General features: G+C 44.8%; 1 protein-coding gene and 1 long non-coding RNA gene across 2 annotated transcripts in view; one reads left to right on the top strand and one right to left on the bottom strand.

Moving 5' to 3' along the window:
* Positions 1 to 1,110: 1,110 nt before the first annotated feature.
* The window catches only part of prkd4 (protein kinase D4), a 21,537-nt gene continuing 7,647 nt past the window's right edge, over positions 1,111 to 15,000 (top strand). The window contains exons 1-9 of the mRNA XM_076027894.1: positions 1,111 to 1,474; positions 1,839 to 2,008; positions 7,404 to 7,542; positions 8,552 to 8,683; positions 8,776 to 8,930; positions 10,111 to 10,306; positions 11,079 to 11,162; positions 11,442 to 11,607; positions 12,766 to 12,889. Coding sequence (XP_075884009.1) covers positions 1,850 to 2,008; positions 7,404 to 7,542; positions 8,552 to 8,683; positions 8,776 to 8,930; positions 10,111 to 10,306; positions 11,079 to 11,162; positions 11,442 to 11,607; positions 12,766 to 12,889 — 1,155 coding nt within the window. The 5' untranslated portion in view covers positions 1,111 to 1,474; positions 1,839 to 1,849. The remainder of the gene's footprint in view (positions 1,475 to 1,838; positions 2,009 to 7,403; positions 7,543 to 8,551; positions 8,684 to 8,775; positions 8,931 to 10,110; positions 10,307 to 11,078; positions 11,163 to 11,441; positions 11,608 to 12,765; positions 12,890 to 15,000) is intronic.
* LOC142889268 (uncharacterized) overlaps positions 13,755 to 15,000 on the bottom strand; it is a 6,500-nt gene continuing 5,254 nt past the window's right edge. Inside the window, exon 3 of the long non-coding RNA XR_012926824.1 lies at positions 13,755 to 13,911. This is a non-coding gene — a long non-coding RNA (uncharacterized LOC142889268). The remainder of the gene's footprint in view (positions 13,912 to 15,000) is intronic.

The raw sequence follows: 15,000 nt of genomic DNA, 5'->3' as shown, positions 1-15,000 counted from the left end.
GGAGTTGAATGTGTGTTTGTGTTGCATCTCATGAGGGCAACGTCAGTGCACATTTGGAAGTACAACCGCATCATGGATGGATGGATGGATGCGGCACTAAACGTAAAGCAAATCCATGACTAAAAAAATAAATGAAAAAATAGCAAATCAGATTTTATTCTTTATTTCACAGATATCCCATCTCACTTTCTGGGGGGGTTTCGGGGGGGGGGGGGGTGCATACAAATAAAGACAAACAATGCAAAGGTAAAACGTAGTGAATACAAACATAGTACAAAACATACAAGAATTTAAAGGTCCAGTGTGCCAAATTCGGCTTGATTTTTGATCTTGCGGTTCCCCCCCCCCACATTCTTAGACTTGAGACTTTCTTTACTGCCAGTCATGGATTGAGCTGTTCTAGATTTTAAACTTGTGCCGTGTGTTATGAAAGCAGATTGGTGCAGGGTTCAGGGTTGGGTACATAAACTAACACCAGAGGGCCGCTGAGCAGTGGGGAGGCGAATGAAGGAGTCATAAAAGTAAGAGGGTGCTTTTACTCTTTTTTTTTTATTTATTGTTTTTTATTTGCTGAAGCTACTTACAAATATATACAAAATGTCTCTTTTCCAAAGACCTCAAAATGTTCAAAACAAAACAAGCCACTGCCAGGAGGAGCTAACTAGCTAGCGAGCTAACTGGTCAAGAAGCTAAAACCTGCCTGCCTGATACTCTACCTGGTTTGAATAAACAGCAAAGTGGCAGCCACCCCTTACCCAGTGTGACTTAACAAAGCTTCAACCTACGTGACGTCTGTGTATACGAGGCCGCCTCCTTCCCTGTTCCAAGGCAGGACTTGTACACTAGATGATGGCAAAACTACAAGAACAAACTCCAAGGCTTCAATGGGCCTCAGGAGCACCCGGGCATGCAGCTGGTGCAGGTGACAAGAGAGCGAGCAAAGTGAACTGGACCCAGCCCCCTTTTATAGAGCAGCAGAGGAGTGTGATTGGCGGGGGCGGAGCCAGAGAATCAGCAGCTGACCAATGAAGCCAAGGTGGGTGGAGGAAGCAGGTGGTGGCTGTGATCAGGGAGATGATTGGGCTGGTTGAGCAGGTGATTGGAGAACTCAGGCCTGTGGAGAACAACAGAGGGAGGAGAACCAGACAGAACAGAACCCAAGAAACAAAAGCACCGCTTACATTTTGTTGCAAAGTCCCACTGCAACAATCTATAAGTGTCCCAGCGCGACAAGATATTAGTGGAACCTAACAGGGTGTGTGTGTGTGTGTGTGTGTGTTTCGTGTGAGTGTGAGTGTGACCACACTGCTGTGCTCCGTTTTTAGCTTTAAAGGCGGTTCAACTTCACACTTCTGGCTTCCTGTCTCAGCAAGACAACCCGCAGGGTGGAAACGAGAGCCGGCGGAGCTCCTCAGCTGTCACAGCTCACCGTCGCAGCGCCGCGGGGACGACTGCAGCTTCAGCAAACAGCAAGGTCGGCGGCCCTCTCAGGGCATCTTACTTTATTATTACCGCTATTGCCGTTTTATTTTGAAGATGCAAATGTGACAAAGGCTTCCTAACTGCTGTGAAGCCGTTTCTCAAAAATAGAATGATGTGGAAAGGAAACTCAAGGAAGCAAAATTGAATTGAAACGCAGAAAAGAAAATGACGGACCGACTGGAAGTGGAATGGCAAGAAGCTAGTTAGCATGTAGCCCTTTCTCCAATATATATATATATATATATATATATATATATACTGGAAAAATAATGACATTTATAAACAAAATGCACCTTATGAGCTTTGTTGGGATTTTTAAACCCCCCCCCCCCACACACACACACTCCTCGCTGCAGGGTCCTTCTCCATGTGCGCCGTGGCTCCCTGCGGTCCCACTCAGCTCGCGGCGGGCCCGGTCCACGTCCGCTTCCAGCTGGGCCTGTTCAGGGAGGAGGTGCGAGTGCCTGCAGGCAACCTCACCTACCGCCATGCCAGGAGGCTGGCGGCCGAGGTCTTCGAGAGGAAGGTCAGTGAAGCAAGCGCACGTCCACTGTGTCACCGCTGCGGCGTTGTAGTCACGGCGGCACCGACCGAGACCAAGACGTGCTGGACTAGAGAGCATCCACACCAAGAATCAAGACCAGACCAAGACTTTATATCAAAGAAATAACAACAACACAGACAAACTGACCAGAATCTCTTTCAAATTCCAGTTTGCTTCTAAATGGAGCAGCGACATCTCTTTACAGCGAGGGGTCTTTGGATCATTTTATGAACATTTTGCTGCTTTGCCAACTATTACTGCTTTGCCAAAAAATCAATGAACTGGGAATAAGAGGTCACTCTGGGTGTCACCAACAGAGTGGAAACAGCAGCGGCTGGATTCTTTTCTGTTATTATCGTGTTATTACAGTGTTGGCTGAGTCTCCACTGGTCTGGGTCAAGAATCCCCAGTCGGTCCAGTGCGAGACCGAGACCAGACCCAGTAAGAATGCCTCCGAGTCCCAGACGAGACCCTTGAAGAGGGGTCTCACGACCAGTCTTCAGACCAAGACCAGTCCGGGGGTGGCGCCACTGTGTGTTGCCACAGGACCTCATTAACCATCGTAGAAGTGGAGGAGACTTCAGAATGTTAAAAGCTGAGGCCCAACGGCTGCTGCTGAGCTCCAGCCATCACCCCACTGGGTGGATAAATAAACAGAGCTTTTCAGAATTAGCCCTGTGTTTGCAGCTGACTGCAAACAAACACATTTCAGTTCCTGCTAAAAGCTGTTGCTGTTTCGTACGAAGTGCTGCTCACGCAGAAGTGTAAACAGCTGGCTGCGTCATCGCCAACCCGGGAGAGACAGCGGTGCCCTTTGTGACGTCACAAAGTGCTGACACCGCAGGCTTTTAGACGTTCATTGACTAAGCGCTAACTTTATTGTGAGAAAAGAATCTGAATACTTTCTTCACCCCCCAGGGGAAATGACAGAAATCAAGTTTTACATCGTGCGGTACATTTAAAGAAATATTTCGACGCCGTTGAAGAGATTTAGAATCGACGCTATTGGCCACGAGTCATCGTCAGTGAAGGTGAGCGACACTGTGCTGCTCCTTCAAAACCAATCAAATACACAATCCCCTCAACATCCACCACAATATGAAATCATAAAAGTATGATAAAAAAAAAAGTATTACGTAACATTACGACCCATGAAGCAAATACTCAGGACTACTTTGTGGAGTGAACCACAGTGTCCTGTTACATGACCTCTTTTTTTTTTTTTTTTTTGCTCAGATCAATCAATCAATCAATCAATCAATCTCTCCACCAGGGTGTGTCTGGAGTGTCGCTCCAGCCAAGCGTCGATTTGAAGCTCAGTATTATTTCGCGACGTGGTGGATGTGCAGTTCACAACTTGTCCACCAGAGCATTTTTTGGAGGAGTTGCATTGTGTGTTTGATGAGTTTGGACAGAGGAAGACCGGCGACCTTCACCTCCATGTTAGCTTTCTGAGCAGCTCGTGAAAAAAAACAACAGGCAAAGGAAATCGATGACTCGGGATTATCGCAACCTTTATCGTGGCCATGGGGAAATCAAAAAATCCACACACCTGTGCCGAGCTGAGCTGAGCCGAGTAGGTACTAACGCAGGGCTGGGCCAATCTTTAGGCTGGCTGGTGGGTCATAACGGGTTGTACAGTGTGACACAGGGGGGTGGCGGAGCAGCAGCAGATGATGGATGGAATGTTTTGGTGAGACACCTCATAGGAGGAAACAATCTATCATCAAACCATGAAAATCATTTCCTCAATGTCGGCAGGCCGGATGAAAAAGCACCAGCGGCTGCGTATGACCCTCATGCGGCCCCAATGCCGTAGTTTGCCCACGACTGCACTAGTGGAAACGCGGCCCGACTGTCGAGACGCGTCGTAAAGGTTGACGCACGGAGGATTCCGTTGGTCGCAAACGGAAAGAGTTGAAAGGTCTCTGTTGTCTGTGCAGACCACAAATCTTCTGTCTCTCCACTGAACAAAGCTCCCAGTCAACGGCACTTTAAACACACCTGACCTTCGTCTGACCTTCGTCTGGGCTTCGTCTGGGCTTCGTCTGTGTCGACTATGACTGCTGGGGCCACAGTGGCTTCAAAAATGTGCCAGAGGGGGGTAGCGGAGCAGCAGCAGGTGGATGGAGGAGAAACTATATCATGGGATGTGTAGAAAAGATGTTGCTTTAGGGCGTATTCACACCTGCCCTGTTTGGTTCCAACCCAACCAAAACAGTCCCTGGTGCGGACCTTTTGGGCCGGTGTCAATACAAACCAGCGAACTCTGGTGCGGAGCAAACAGCCGGTCCGAGACCTGGTCATAGAGGGAGAGGAGGTCTCGGACCGAGACCTGGCCGTAGAGGGAGAGGAGGTCCGGGTTCGCTTCCAAACCAACCATGGTGCGCCCCGTGGCTCCAACCAGTTGTGAAATCACACACTTCTATTTTACACGTCACAGGCTTCCGTAGCCACAACCATTATTGGAAATGATGTTTTGGTTAGCATGGTAGAACGTTTAGTAGCACGTCGTCGGACCGTCAGGCTAACACGAGCCGTGGTTCCAGGTGGAGCAGTGAGGAGACTTCAAAATGGTAAACATCTCCTCATCCAAAGCTTCGGATGCTCCCAATGAGCTGCAAACGCTTGTGTTTGTGTGAGAAAAAACAAACATTATGAGCACAACGAGTGCAGCACGCTGGAGATCCACCATTGTTTACTTTCCGTATTTTTCCCAATGATTGAACGATCTTTGCACACATGTGGGTTTGTTGTCAAATCCTGGGACTCTTGCGAAAATTGCAATGTGAAAAGGAACCGAACCAAACCAAAAAGATACTTTGTATTTTGGTCCGGACCAAAGAAAGCAAACCACAGGACTTTCCTGGTGTGAATTTGCCCTAAATGGCCATTGAAAATGAAGCAGAGCAAAGTAACAACCAAGTAGATGTCCCCCAGTACTTCGCTCTTTATTGAAGTGACTCTTTGGAGTACACTGATACAGCACTGTTTCATTCCTCACCCACTATCCACATTTCTTCAAGCTCAGAGGGCCGCATTAGAAAGTTTACCGGGCCGCATATGGCCCCCGGGCCGTAGTTTGCCCACACCTGGTCTCCATGTACGTCCACGTACGAGCATGTCGATGTTTAACATTCATAGCCGCGTACGGAACCGGAAGCGGACCTCAATTCAATTCACTCTCTAATCGAACCATGAGGATCGTGAGGAAAATCCCTGCCGCCAACAGGGTTGAAGACTCTTCTCACCCCAGCCACCAGCTTCTGAACCTGCCGCCCTTCCGGCAGACATTACAGGGTGCACAGAACCAGAACCAGAACCAGAACCAGAACCAGCAGACTCAGGAACGGCTTTGTCCCCGGAGCCGTCAGCTCGTTACGCACACAAACTCACTGAGGAACCAACAAGCAGACAATAACTGCAGCTGAGTGCCACTTGAATTAATCTCCACATATATATATATATATATATATATATATACACACACAAACACACACACACACACACATATATATATTCAAATAAACCACTGAAGAACAGAGAAGAAGGTGGTCAATAAATCCCTTTTCTTCTATGATGCGCTGGAAACTTCCATCGCGTGCAAAGATCATATGTTGACAACTAGAGGCTCTGACTTGACTTGAAAAGTGGAGGACCTGGCGGAAGGAAGCCCCTGAACCGAAGCACACCGGGGTTTTAGACGCTGCAGGCGGGCGGGCGGGCGGGCGGTCCTGAGAGCTCACAGTGCTCGGCCCTCTGTTGAGGTGAAGGAGGTCGCAGGTTGTGGGAAGAACTTGAGAGATGACTGAGTGGCTGACAGGTGCTGGTCTCAGCGTCAGCTGCTCTCCGCTGCACTGACAGTGTGGTCGACACGACAAGAGCGCTGCAAAACTTTCCAACCACAGCCCCTCTCTGCTGCACGCACACACACACACACACACACACACACACACACACACACACACACACACACACACACACACCTAAGCCCCGTGAGCTGACACCAGCGCTTCTTTGATTGTGTGTCTGTTTTCGCGGCAGCAGCGTCTTCAACACGCTTGTGGTTTGTGGACTTTTCTCTCGACAAAGTGTACACACACACACACACACACACACACACACACACACACACACACACACACTCACTCAATGGTGCTGCTACAAACCTTGCTTGTGTTATGTTTTGTGTGATGAAAATGTTGACATTTTCTAAGCAGTCGTCAGGAAAATAAGGAAAAGGAAGAATTTGGGGATCTGTTTATGCCAATGGAAACTTTGTTTATTCTGTCAGTTTCATGGTTTTTACAGTTTAACCTCTTATGGTACAAGTCTGGGTTTGTATCTGACACCATTTGCTGTTTTCATTTTTAGTTATAATTATTACATATATGTATATACATATATATATACATATATATATACACATATATATACATATATATATGTATATATATATATATATACAAACCCATATATATATATATATATATATATATATATATATATATATATATATATATACACACATATATATATATATATATATATATATATATATGGGTTTGTATATATATATATACATATATATATATGTATATGTATATATATACATATATATATATATATATATATGTATATATACATATATATATGGGTTTGTATATATATATATACATATATATATATATATATATACATATATATATATATATATATATACATATATATATATATATGTATATATACATATATATATATATATATGTATATATATACATATACATATATATATGTATATATATATACAAACCCATATATATATATGTATATATATATATATATATACACACACACACACACACACACTACCAGCCACAAGTTTGGACACACCTTCCCATGCAACTTTCTCCACGGCAGATAGACGCTGAAGACATCAAATACATGAGCAAGATATATGTAGTAATGCGGCAAAGAAAAACACGTTCAATAACTGAAAATATGCTTTTTAGGAAAGGCGGCTATTTTGAAGAATTTCAAAATAAAACGTGTTTGAGTTATTTTGACACTTTTATTGTTTCCTCCATAACTCTGTGTGTGTGTGTTCATACGCAGTTTTGATGCCTTCAGTGAGAAGCTGCAGTGTCAGCGGTCATGAGAATGAAAGAAAAGACATTCCATTCATAGGCAGAGTCCAAACTGTTGACTGCTGGTGTGTATATTAAATAATAAGTGGTTTGGGCTGATTGATCACTATGTGTTTTTGCAGGTTTATTCTTCCTGCATTTCACAAACAAAGCTTTTGTTTTAGCCTCTGCCTCAAAGCCACCTGTGGCTGTGTGTGTGTGTGTGTGTGTGTGTGTGTGTGTGTGTTCAGGCTCCACACTGTTGCGTGGTGGGTGCCGGGGAGAAGATTCTGCTGTTCAGGCATGAGCCGTCCTCGGAGCAGCTGCTGCACCGCCTGACTGAGCACGATGAGCTGCAGGAGGGCGACCTCATCGAGGTCGTCGTCGCAGGTCTGCACTCTTTGTCCTTTGAGACCTCGGTCGCCAGGCTCCGCTTTCAACATTGTTTGAGCCGCGGCACATTTTTTTAAATTGACAAAAACAATCCCGTGGCGCACCACCACCAACCAGACATATTATGAAATGACACTTTTTAGCCCTGCAAAGACACTCTAGTCTCTTCAAGTCTCTTTATTTATTTATACTCACTTGTTGTGGAGCCTGGGACTGTGTAGACCAGGCAGGGGCAAACTGCGATAGGGGGAGGAAAATCAAATTACTTTTACTGTACACACTTTTCCTAAAGTATTTATGGGCAGTAAGTTGAGCTTTTACCAACGTAAAAATCATAAATCAATCAAGCCAAATTCCCCACACTGGACCTTTAAAGGAGCCATATACAAAATCCAGAGACCAGATATTACTGAGAGCTGACAGCGGATGTAACAAACAAACACATCCCTAAATGGCATCTAAACGTGAAAGACCTTCATAATGTTGGACTTATCAAGCCAAAGATTGATTTTATTTTATTTATTTATTTATTTATTTCGAACATGAAGGAAAATGAGAAAATCAAAGGGATACAAAACCAAAACATACAAAAGAAAAGTAAAAAATAAATAAATAAAAAAAATAGGATAAGTAAACAAACAACAGTGAAATATACATTAAGATAATGTTATTCATGTCTGAAAAGGGGTAGGAGGAAGTATAAACTTGTATGTACCCACCCCTGAACTCAAATAAATATACAAACTTATGAACTAAATTAAGTTTATACAACTAGATGACAGAAAACAACAAAAGACAACTCCAGTTATAATATAGTGAAGGAATTCCACTGTAAGAATACTGGAGAAATTGTATAAGTCTATATATGTATATATATATATATATATAAAACAACCACAATAATAATAATAATGATAATAATAATAATAATAATAATAATAATAATAATAATAATATTAAGATGCTGCAATAAACTCAGATTTTCGCTCCCTTCAACCTGACCCAGGCTCAGCATCGGTGGCGGAGGTCCGGATCCGTCCTCACACCCTGGTGGTCCACTCCTATCGCACTCCCACCTTCTGCCACCACTGTGCGGAGATGCTGTGGGGTCTCGTTCGACAGGGATTGAAATGTGACGGTAAAGCCTCACAATTGCAACCACAATGAAGCAATACCAACGCCTGCCACAAGGTGACCTTGACCTCAGCTGCCTCCCGCCCCTCCCCCCAGGCTGCGGGTTAGACTTTCACAAACGTTGCGCCTTCCTGTTGTCCAACGACTGCAGTCGGGCACGACGGCAGGTCAGCACCAGCTTCTCCCTGTTTCCCCTGCGACCACCGCGCCCCCACTCGCTGTCCAATCAGGCGGGAGGAAGCCTGGAAGAGGTGAGGAATAACACGCACATGGTCACGTGGTGTTTCAGCCAGTGAGGGGCCGCCGTGCTTCTCACGTCGAGGCCATCAGCCACGTCATATTATTTAGCCCACCGTAAATGAATGCACCTCATGTCGAGTTCATCTGGGTTTGTTCAGCTTCTGCCCTTCTGGAAATGGCCTGGGAAGCCTGAAATCTGCACGGCAACAACTCTCTCTTCCTCTTTCCAAATTTTTTTTATTTTTGTTCATGTGGGAGGAAAATCAGGTTGTAAATCTTCAAATAGAAACAGAAAATTTACAGTCTTTTAAATAACATGTTTTTAACTTTATGGTCCACGCTGGGTTTCGATCCTGTCACCTCCGTGTTGGGAGTCAGCGTTGCTCCCCACAAGACCGTCTTCAGCGCTGATGGCGCAAGAACTAAAAAGGCCTCAGTGCTTCACCCGACACAGACAGACACACATTGACAAACACACGACAGCTACAGAGACACACACAACTTTAACTTCCAACTTTAACTTCATGGTTTCACAGCATCATTTTAACTGAAATAGTTTTAACGCTATTTGAATATGACAAACAGTTACTTCATTACTTCATTCAAGAAGTGTTTCGCTGCAGCACTTGATGCAAAAACCATCAGTAAGAAAAAAATAAGGAGAAAATCAAATCCAAGCAGGAGACTGCGTTGCTGCTCAACATGATTTGCTGCCAACTCCTCAATTGTTATTTTAATCTTACACCAAATCATTCGTAATTTATCTTGTAACACAGTAAATCAATCAATCAATCAATCAATCAGTCAATCAATCAATCACAGTTCATGTCATCAGTCCATACCAGTAGCGTCGTTGAGGCTTGACCCAAGCCGACTGTGAACAGTGTCTGCTGCCGTCACTCTGAGCTGCAGTGAGTCTGCAGGCAGGTGCTCTCATTCAGGTAATCACACAAGGAGCGAGGAGTCTCTCCGGTGCAGTGCTCCACTCAACCTTCAGGAGGCGTCGTCTCCCTGGACTGGCTGACGTGTTTAGAAGCCTTTGGTTCTGGACTCGACACCTGCTAATACTCTTAATGTGTCACCACGGCTGGAGCATCCATAGAGAATCACACCAACACATCCCATCCCATCACCTTCATGATTCATCGTCATCATCTCTTCATCACGTTTGGCCTTTGTGTCTGGCCCCAGATCAGCATGACCAAGCCCTCCTCCAGACCTCCGTCCTGGGCCGAGCCTCCGGTGTGGCTGGGCATTGGGAACGGTGAGAGCTGCAGGCAGCAGGTCCCTCACACCTTCCACATCCACAGCTACACCAAGCCCACCGTGTGTCAGCACTGCCACCGGCTGCTCAGAGGCCTCTTCAGACAGGGGCTGCAGTGCTCAGGTGAGGGACCGGCATTGCCCCGGGTCAAAGATACTGACGTGCATTCATAAGGTCCCTGCACACCGGGCAATGGGCGAAGCGATGCGAATAAATTCAAATATTTCCTGTACACATGTGAAGTTTGGGGCTCTTTCTTTGGCGCAGAAGGAGAAGCAATGGAGTGGACTACAACATCCACAAGTGATGATGTCCTGGCGGTGGTTGACTTTGATACACCCAATATTGTTCTTGAGAGAGGAGACGGGTTGAGTTCAACACGACCATCATAGGAATTGAAATTTGACCCAGTGAAATTCGGCCACTACTGGAGAATGTCCGGACTGCTGCGTCCACTGGCTCCACGTTTGCAGAGGGAGAGAACAAATTACCAAGAGAGAAATTCCACACAAGAGCGAAAAAAAATAACAGCTGGAAATTCGCTGCTGGTGTGGAAAGTTTGCATTGACTGCAAGAAGTTCAAAGAGAAAGCAAATTCGCCCCCGGTGTTTAATGGACCTTCAGTATGATTTTGAAATGTCAATTTAAGTTGGACAACTGTTTAGCTACTAAAAAAAAAAAAAAAAAAAAAAAAAATTGAGTTTTTTTTCATCCACTGAAGATGTTTTCATTGGACAAAACGTGTCAATTTTCCACAAACTGCTTTCAACCCTAAACATGTCGTGTAACTTTGCGAATTTCTCTGCCAGTTTGAGTCAAAGTGTGCTTTTGAAACAATGTTGTTATTCTTTCTGGCTCCAGCTGGGTTCACGCTTGTCCTTTCCTCCTCCGCCAGACTGCAGATTTAACTGCCATCGGCGCTGCGAGCCGTCCGTCCCCAGGAACTGCCCAGGAGAACGGAGAGACGACAACGCAGACGGTGAGCGCAAGCTTCCTGCTTCTGGAGCAGAAAAGGATGGTGCCGCTGCGATCCACCCCTCCCCCGCTTTCAAGTGGACCGCAACACTGTGATGAGTCACAGCTGACTCAGCCTATCGAGGGCTGCTCGCCGTCATAGATCAGGAATGACTCAGGGAATTCTGATGGAGACCGGAAAATAATATCTTTCAACTGAAAAGACTTCACTTCTCATCTTAAAAAGGCTGCTAACCCAAGTGTGAACTCCAGTTGTTGAGACTGTGCATCTTTGTTACTGCAGACTCCACAGCGATGGTTCTGGGCTCCCCGCGCCCGCCAGAGGACGATGACTTAGAGTCCATCCAGACGACCGTGGAGGAGCTCTCTGACGATGAGATGTCCACCGCCGACGACGCAGACTCCAGCGGCGACGCCAAAGACGAGGCGCGGCCGCGAGAGCCGATGAGGTCAGAAGGTTCACGCGATCCATTCATCTTAGCTTATAATGCTCGGCAATATTCTCCTCCCCATCCTCCTGGTTGCTACTCTAGTACCACGCTCAGGTTCCTGAACACGCAGGAGGCCAATAGCAACCTCACCATATTTCAGGGATGCAACATTGTAGCTACTTGGCTTCAGAGCTCCTAACATCACCTCCTATTAATTCTTCCGTGAGGTGTTAAGACCGCTTCCCTTTTCCTTTTGGGAATAATTTGTAAAAATTAAATATTAGATCATCAACCTGTCTAATATCCAATTGTTCAAAATACTCACAAAAGGAACTGTGTTTCGCACACTACTTGTAATGAAGCGTTGTCAGCCACCCTCACAGTCTCTGTTGGCATGAAGGGTTGACTCACAGTGCGATCGCCCACTCAAGCCAAGTCGAGTCACATGACATGATATTGTAGAGAAAAGCAATTCAATACGGTTCAAGTTGAGATACAGACTGTCAAGCAAATTGATGGTTGGACAATAAAAAGAAAAGAAAAATACTGGACAACAAAATATCAATTCTGGTTGTGTGGCAAGTCAACAGTTTGTATGTCTGTAGTTTTCAAAAGTCACGTTGAGATTACAAAATTCTATAATGCTGTCCAAACAGCTACAAAAGCCTTGTACATATTTCTGAAGGCAATGATTAAAGTGCAGGTGTTCCAGAGCAGAGCTGCTGGACCGCCTGTGCTTTCAGTTTAGGGAGAGGTTGGACTGCAGCTGCGTTTCCATCACCCCGAGAACTGCACAAAACCTAAACATGGCACTAAAACCTGGTGATGGAAACAGCAACACTTGGAAAAACCTCTCAGACGCGGCTACAAGGTGTTGATGCTCTCATCAGGTGGTTTTCCACACGCATCCATATGGAGGTCGATCGCAAACGTGTCATGGAAAGACTTCCCCCCCCCCCCCGCATTTACACGCCAGCGGACGTAACGTATGGAGTCACGTGAGCAGTTGACTGACCAGTGAAAATAATGCGTTAAAAAAAAAAAAGTTACAAAAGTGTACTGACAATGTGCACTTGAAACTTAAACTGGATGTTATTGATCAACATCCTTTTTGATCAATAACAGCAAAGCAAAATCACACAATTTTTTTGGTTTTGTCTTCTGGTCCGTCACCAGTCCGTGTTTCAGCACCAACATCCCACTGATGCGACTGGTCCAGACAGTGTACCACACCAAGAGGAGACCAGGTGGAGTCCTGAGGGAAGGATGGCTGGTGCACCACACCAGTACCGACACCCTGGTGAGACTCACACGCTTCCACACAGGAACACGTGCACATGCACCACTGTGAGTCCTTGTTGGTTTATTGTTTGTTGATGTTTAGTCTGCCCTGCTCTTATTGTCACTGTGCACTTTGAGATCTGAGCACAAATGTAAAGTGCGTTTGTGGAATACATTTAAATGAGGAATTAGTCGGTCTATCGCCAGGGCCAAGACACAAATGTATTTCATATGTTTCTTCTTCTTCTTAATAGAATCATTATCTCCTTATGTGGCTTTGAACCCCAGTTGGGCCACCTGAACACCCAGCTCCCATCCTCACCAAGTTTTGCACACATTTCAAGACAGCAAAAAAATTGACATCTGACAAAGAAATGAAAACGCTTGTTGCTCCACAGCGCCACCTAGAGGTGAAGAAAATAATGATGAGTAGCCCTAGCGCCCTCTAGGAAGGTCATAGATCAAGGTTTACTGCTTCCTGTTGATCTCAGTTGAAGGAAATTCCAACTGCTCGAAAGATTGAAATGCACTGAAATGAACGCAACGCAATGCAGGTTTTTGTTGTTTTATTGGTTTTAGGTTTGTTTTGAGTCACTCATACACACACACACACACACACACACACACTTAAGACAAGTGTCACTTTGTGCAAGTGGAACAGAAGTAGAGCTGAAGCATTTTATATCGAGTTCTGACAAAAAAAATTCTCCCCACTCTTAAAATTTAATTTTAATAGAGTTTGAAAAGAAAGAAGGGGAGCTAGCTCGCTAGCTAGCTCCACTTACCTGTTTGCTGCTTCCTGTTGATCTCAGTTGAAGGAAATTCCAAATGCTGGGAAGATTGAAATGCTCGGAAATTCGACGAACGCAAGCAACGCAACGCAAGTTTTGGTTGTTTTGTTTGTATTTGGTTTAGTTTTGGTTTGACACACGCACACTCACACAGACACACAAGTGTTGTACCTCGGGTCCACGCTGGGTTTCGATCCTGTCACCTCCGTGTTGGGAGTCAGCGTTGCTCCCCACAAGACCGTCTTCAGCGCTGATGACACAAGAACTATAAAGGCCTCAGTGCTTCACCCGACACAGACAGACACACATTGACAAACACACAACAGCTACAGAGACACACACAAAGAAAATAAAACAGAGGGTCAACAAGTCACCAAAATAAAAGATTCTTTCACTAATTTCCTTGTACCTTATGAATCATGATGCAGTCAAGAAGATCAAATTATGCAGGCATATATAACATAAAGGTCACTGTATAATATAACAAAACAGTTCATATTAGGTTGTTTATCATAAGCAGAGGCCACATGGAGGATGGCTGTATAAATAGGGTTGCTCATTCACCTCCATCGTCATCAGGCTAACAAGCTGCTTAGCTCAGTAGCTTAAACCTCTGACTGTGGTGCAGGAGATGTGGGTTCAAATCCCAGTTGATACCATATGACATATTTTCAGTTGAGATTTTACATTCTATGACAGGATGGTCATTTCTGTCAGTTTGGAGCTGTTGTGTTTTTGTCATTTTCTTTTTGACCCCACACCCCCCCAAAAAAAACCCCAAAACAAACAAACAAACAAACAATAAACAACGCACTACACAGTGTGTTGATAGGATGTCAATCTTTCAGTTCCTGGACTTGTTGACATTTTGAATTTTACAACACTGTGTCGTGCTACACTATGATAGGACGGTCATTTCGGTCACTTTCAGGCTAATTGAAGTATTTTTTTTAGTCTTAATTTATCCCCCAAAGACCAACACACTCTAGTATATCTTTTTTTCAATGTTCAGACAGGTTGAGTTTTAGTGCTCTTTCACCTTCTTTCACACAGGCTTTCATTGAACTATCATCTCTGTAAGTTTCAGCCAAATCTGATTGTGAGCCCAGTTTTAAAAACAAAAACAAAAAGTCACTCTCAACTGTGTAGTGGGACTTTCTTTTTTTTGTTGCTCTTTTACTTTTTCTTATTCCATGGTTGTTGTGCATGAAGAGTTAAAAGGGGGATTTGAACCAACAACCTGGTGCACCACAGTCAGGCTTCCTCCAGCCTGAGCCATCTGTTCTGATGAGACCGTGCATCATTTTCTTGGCCTTCTCTCTCACTTTGACTTTAAAAG

The sequence above is a fragment of the Nelusetta ayraudi genome, unplaced genomic scaffold, assembly GCF_046127955.1.
Source record: "Nelusetta ayraudi isolate G7.1 ecotype Tasmania unplaced genomic scaffold, CSIRO-AGI_Nayr_v1 ptg000022l, whole genome shotgun sequence".
In the NCBI taxonomy this organism is placed as follows: Eukaryota; Metazoa; Chordata; class Actinopteri; order Tetraodontiformes; family Monacanthidae; genus Nelusetta; species Nelusetta ayraudi.
The sequence above is the reverse complement of the archived record's forward strand: the minus strand, read 5'-3'. Positions and strand labels throughout refer to the sequence as shown.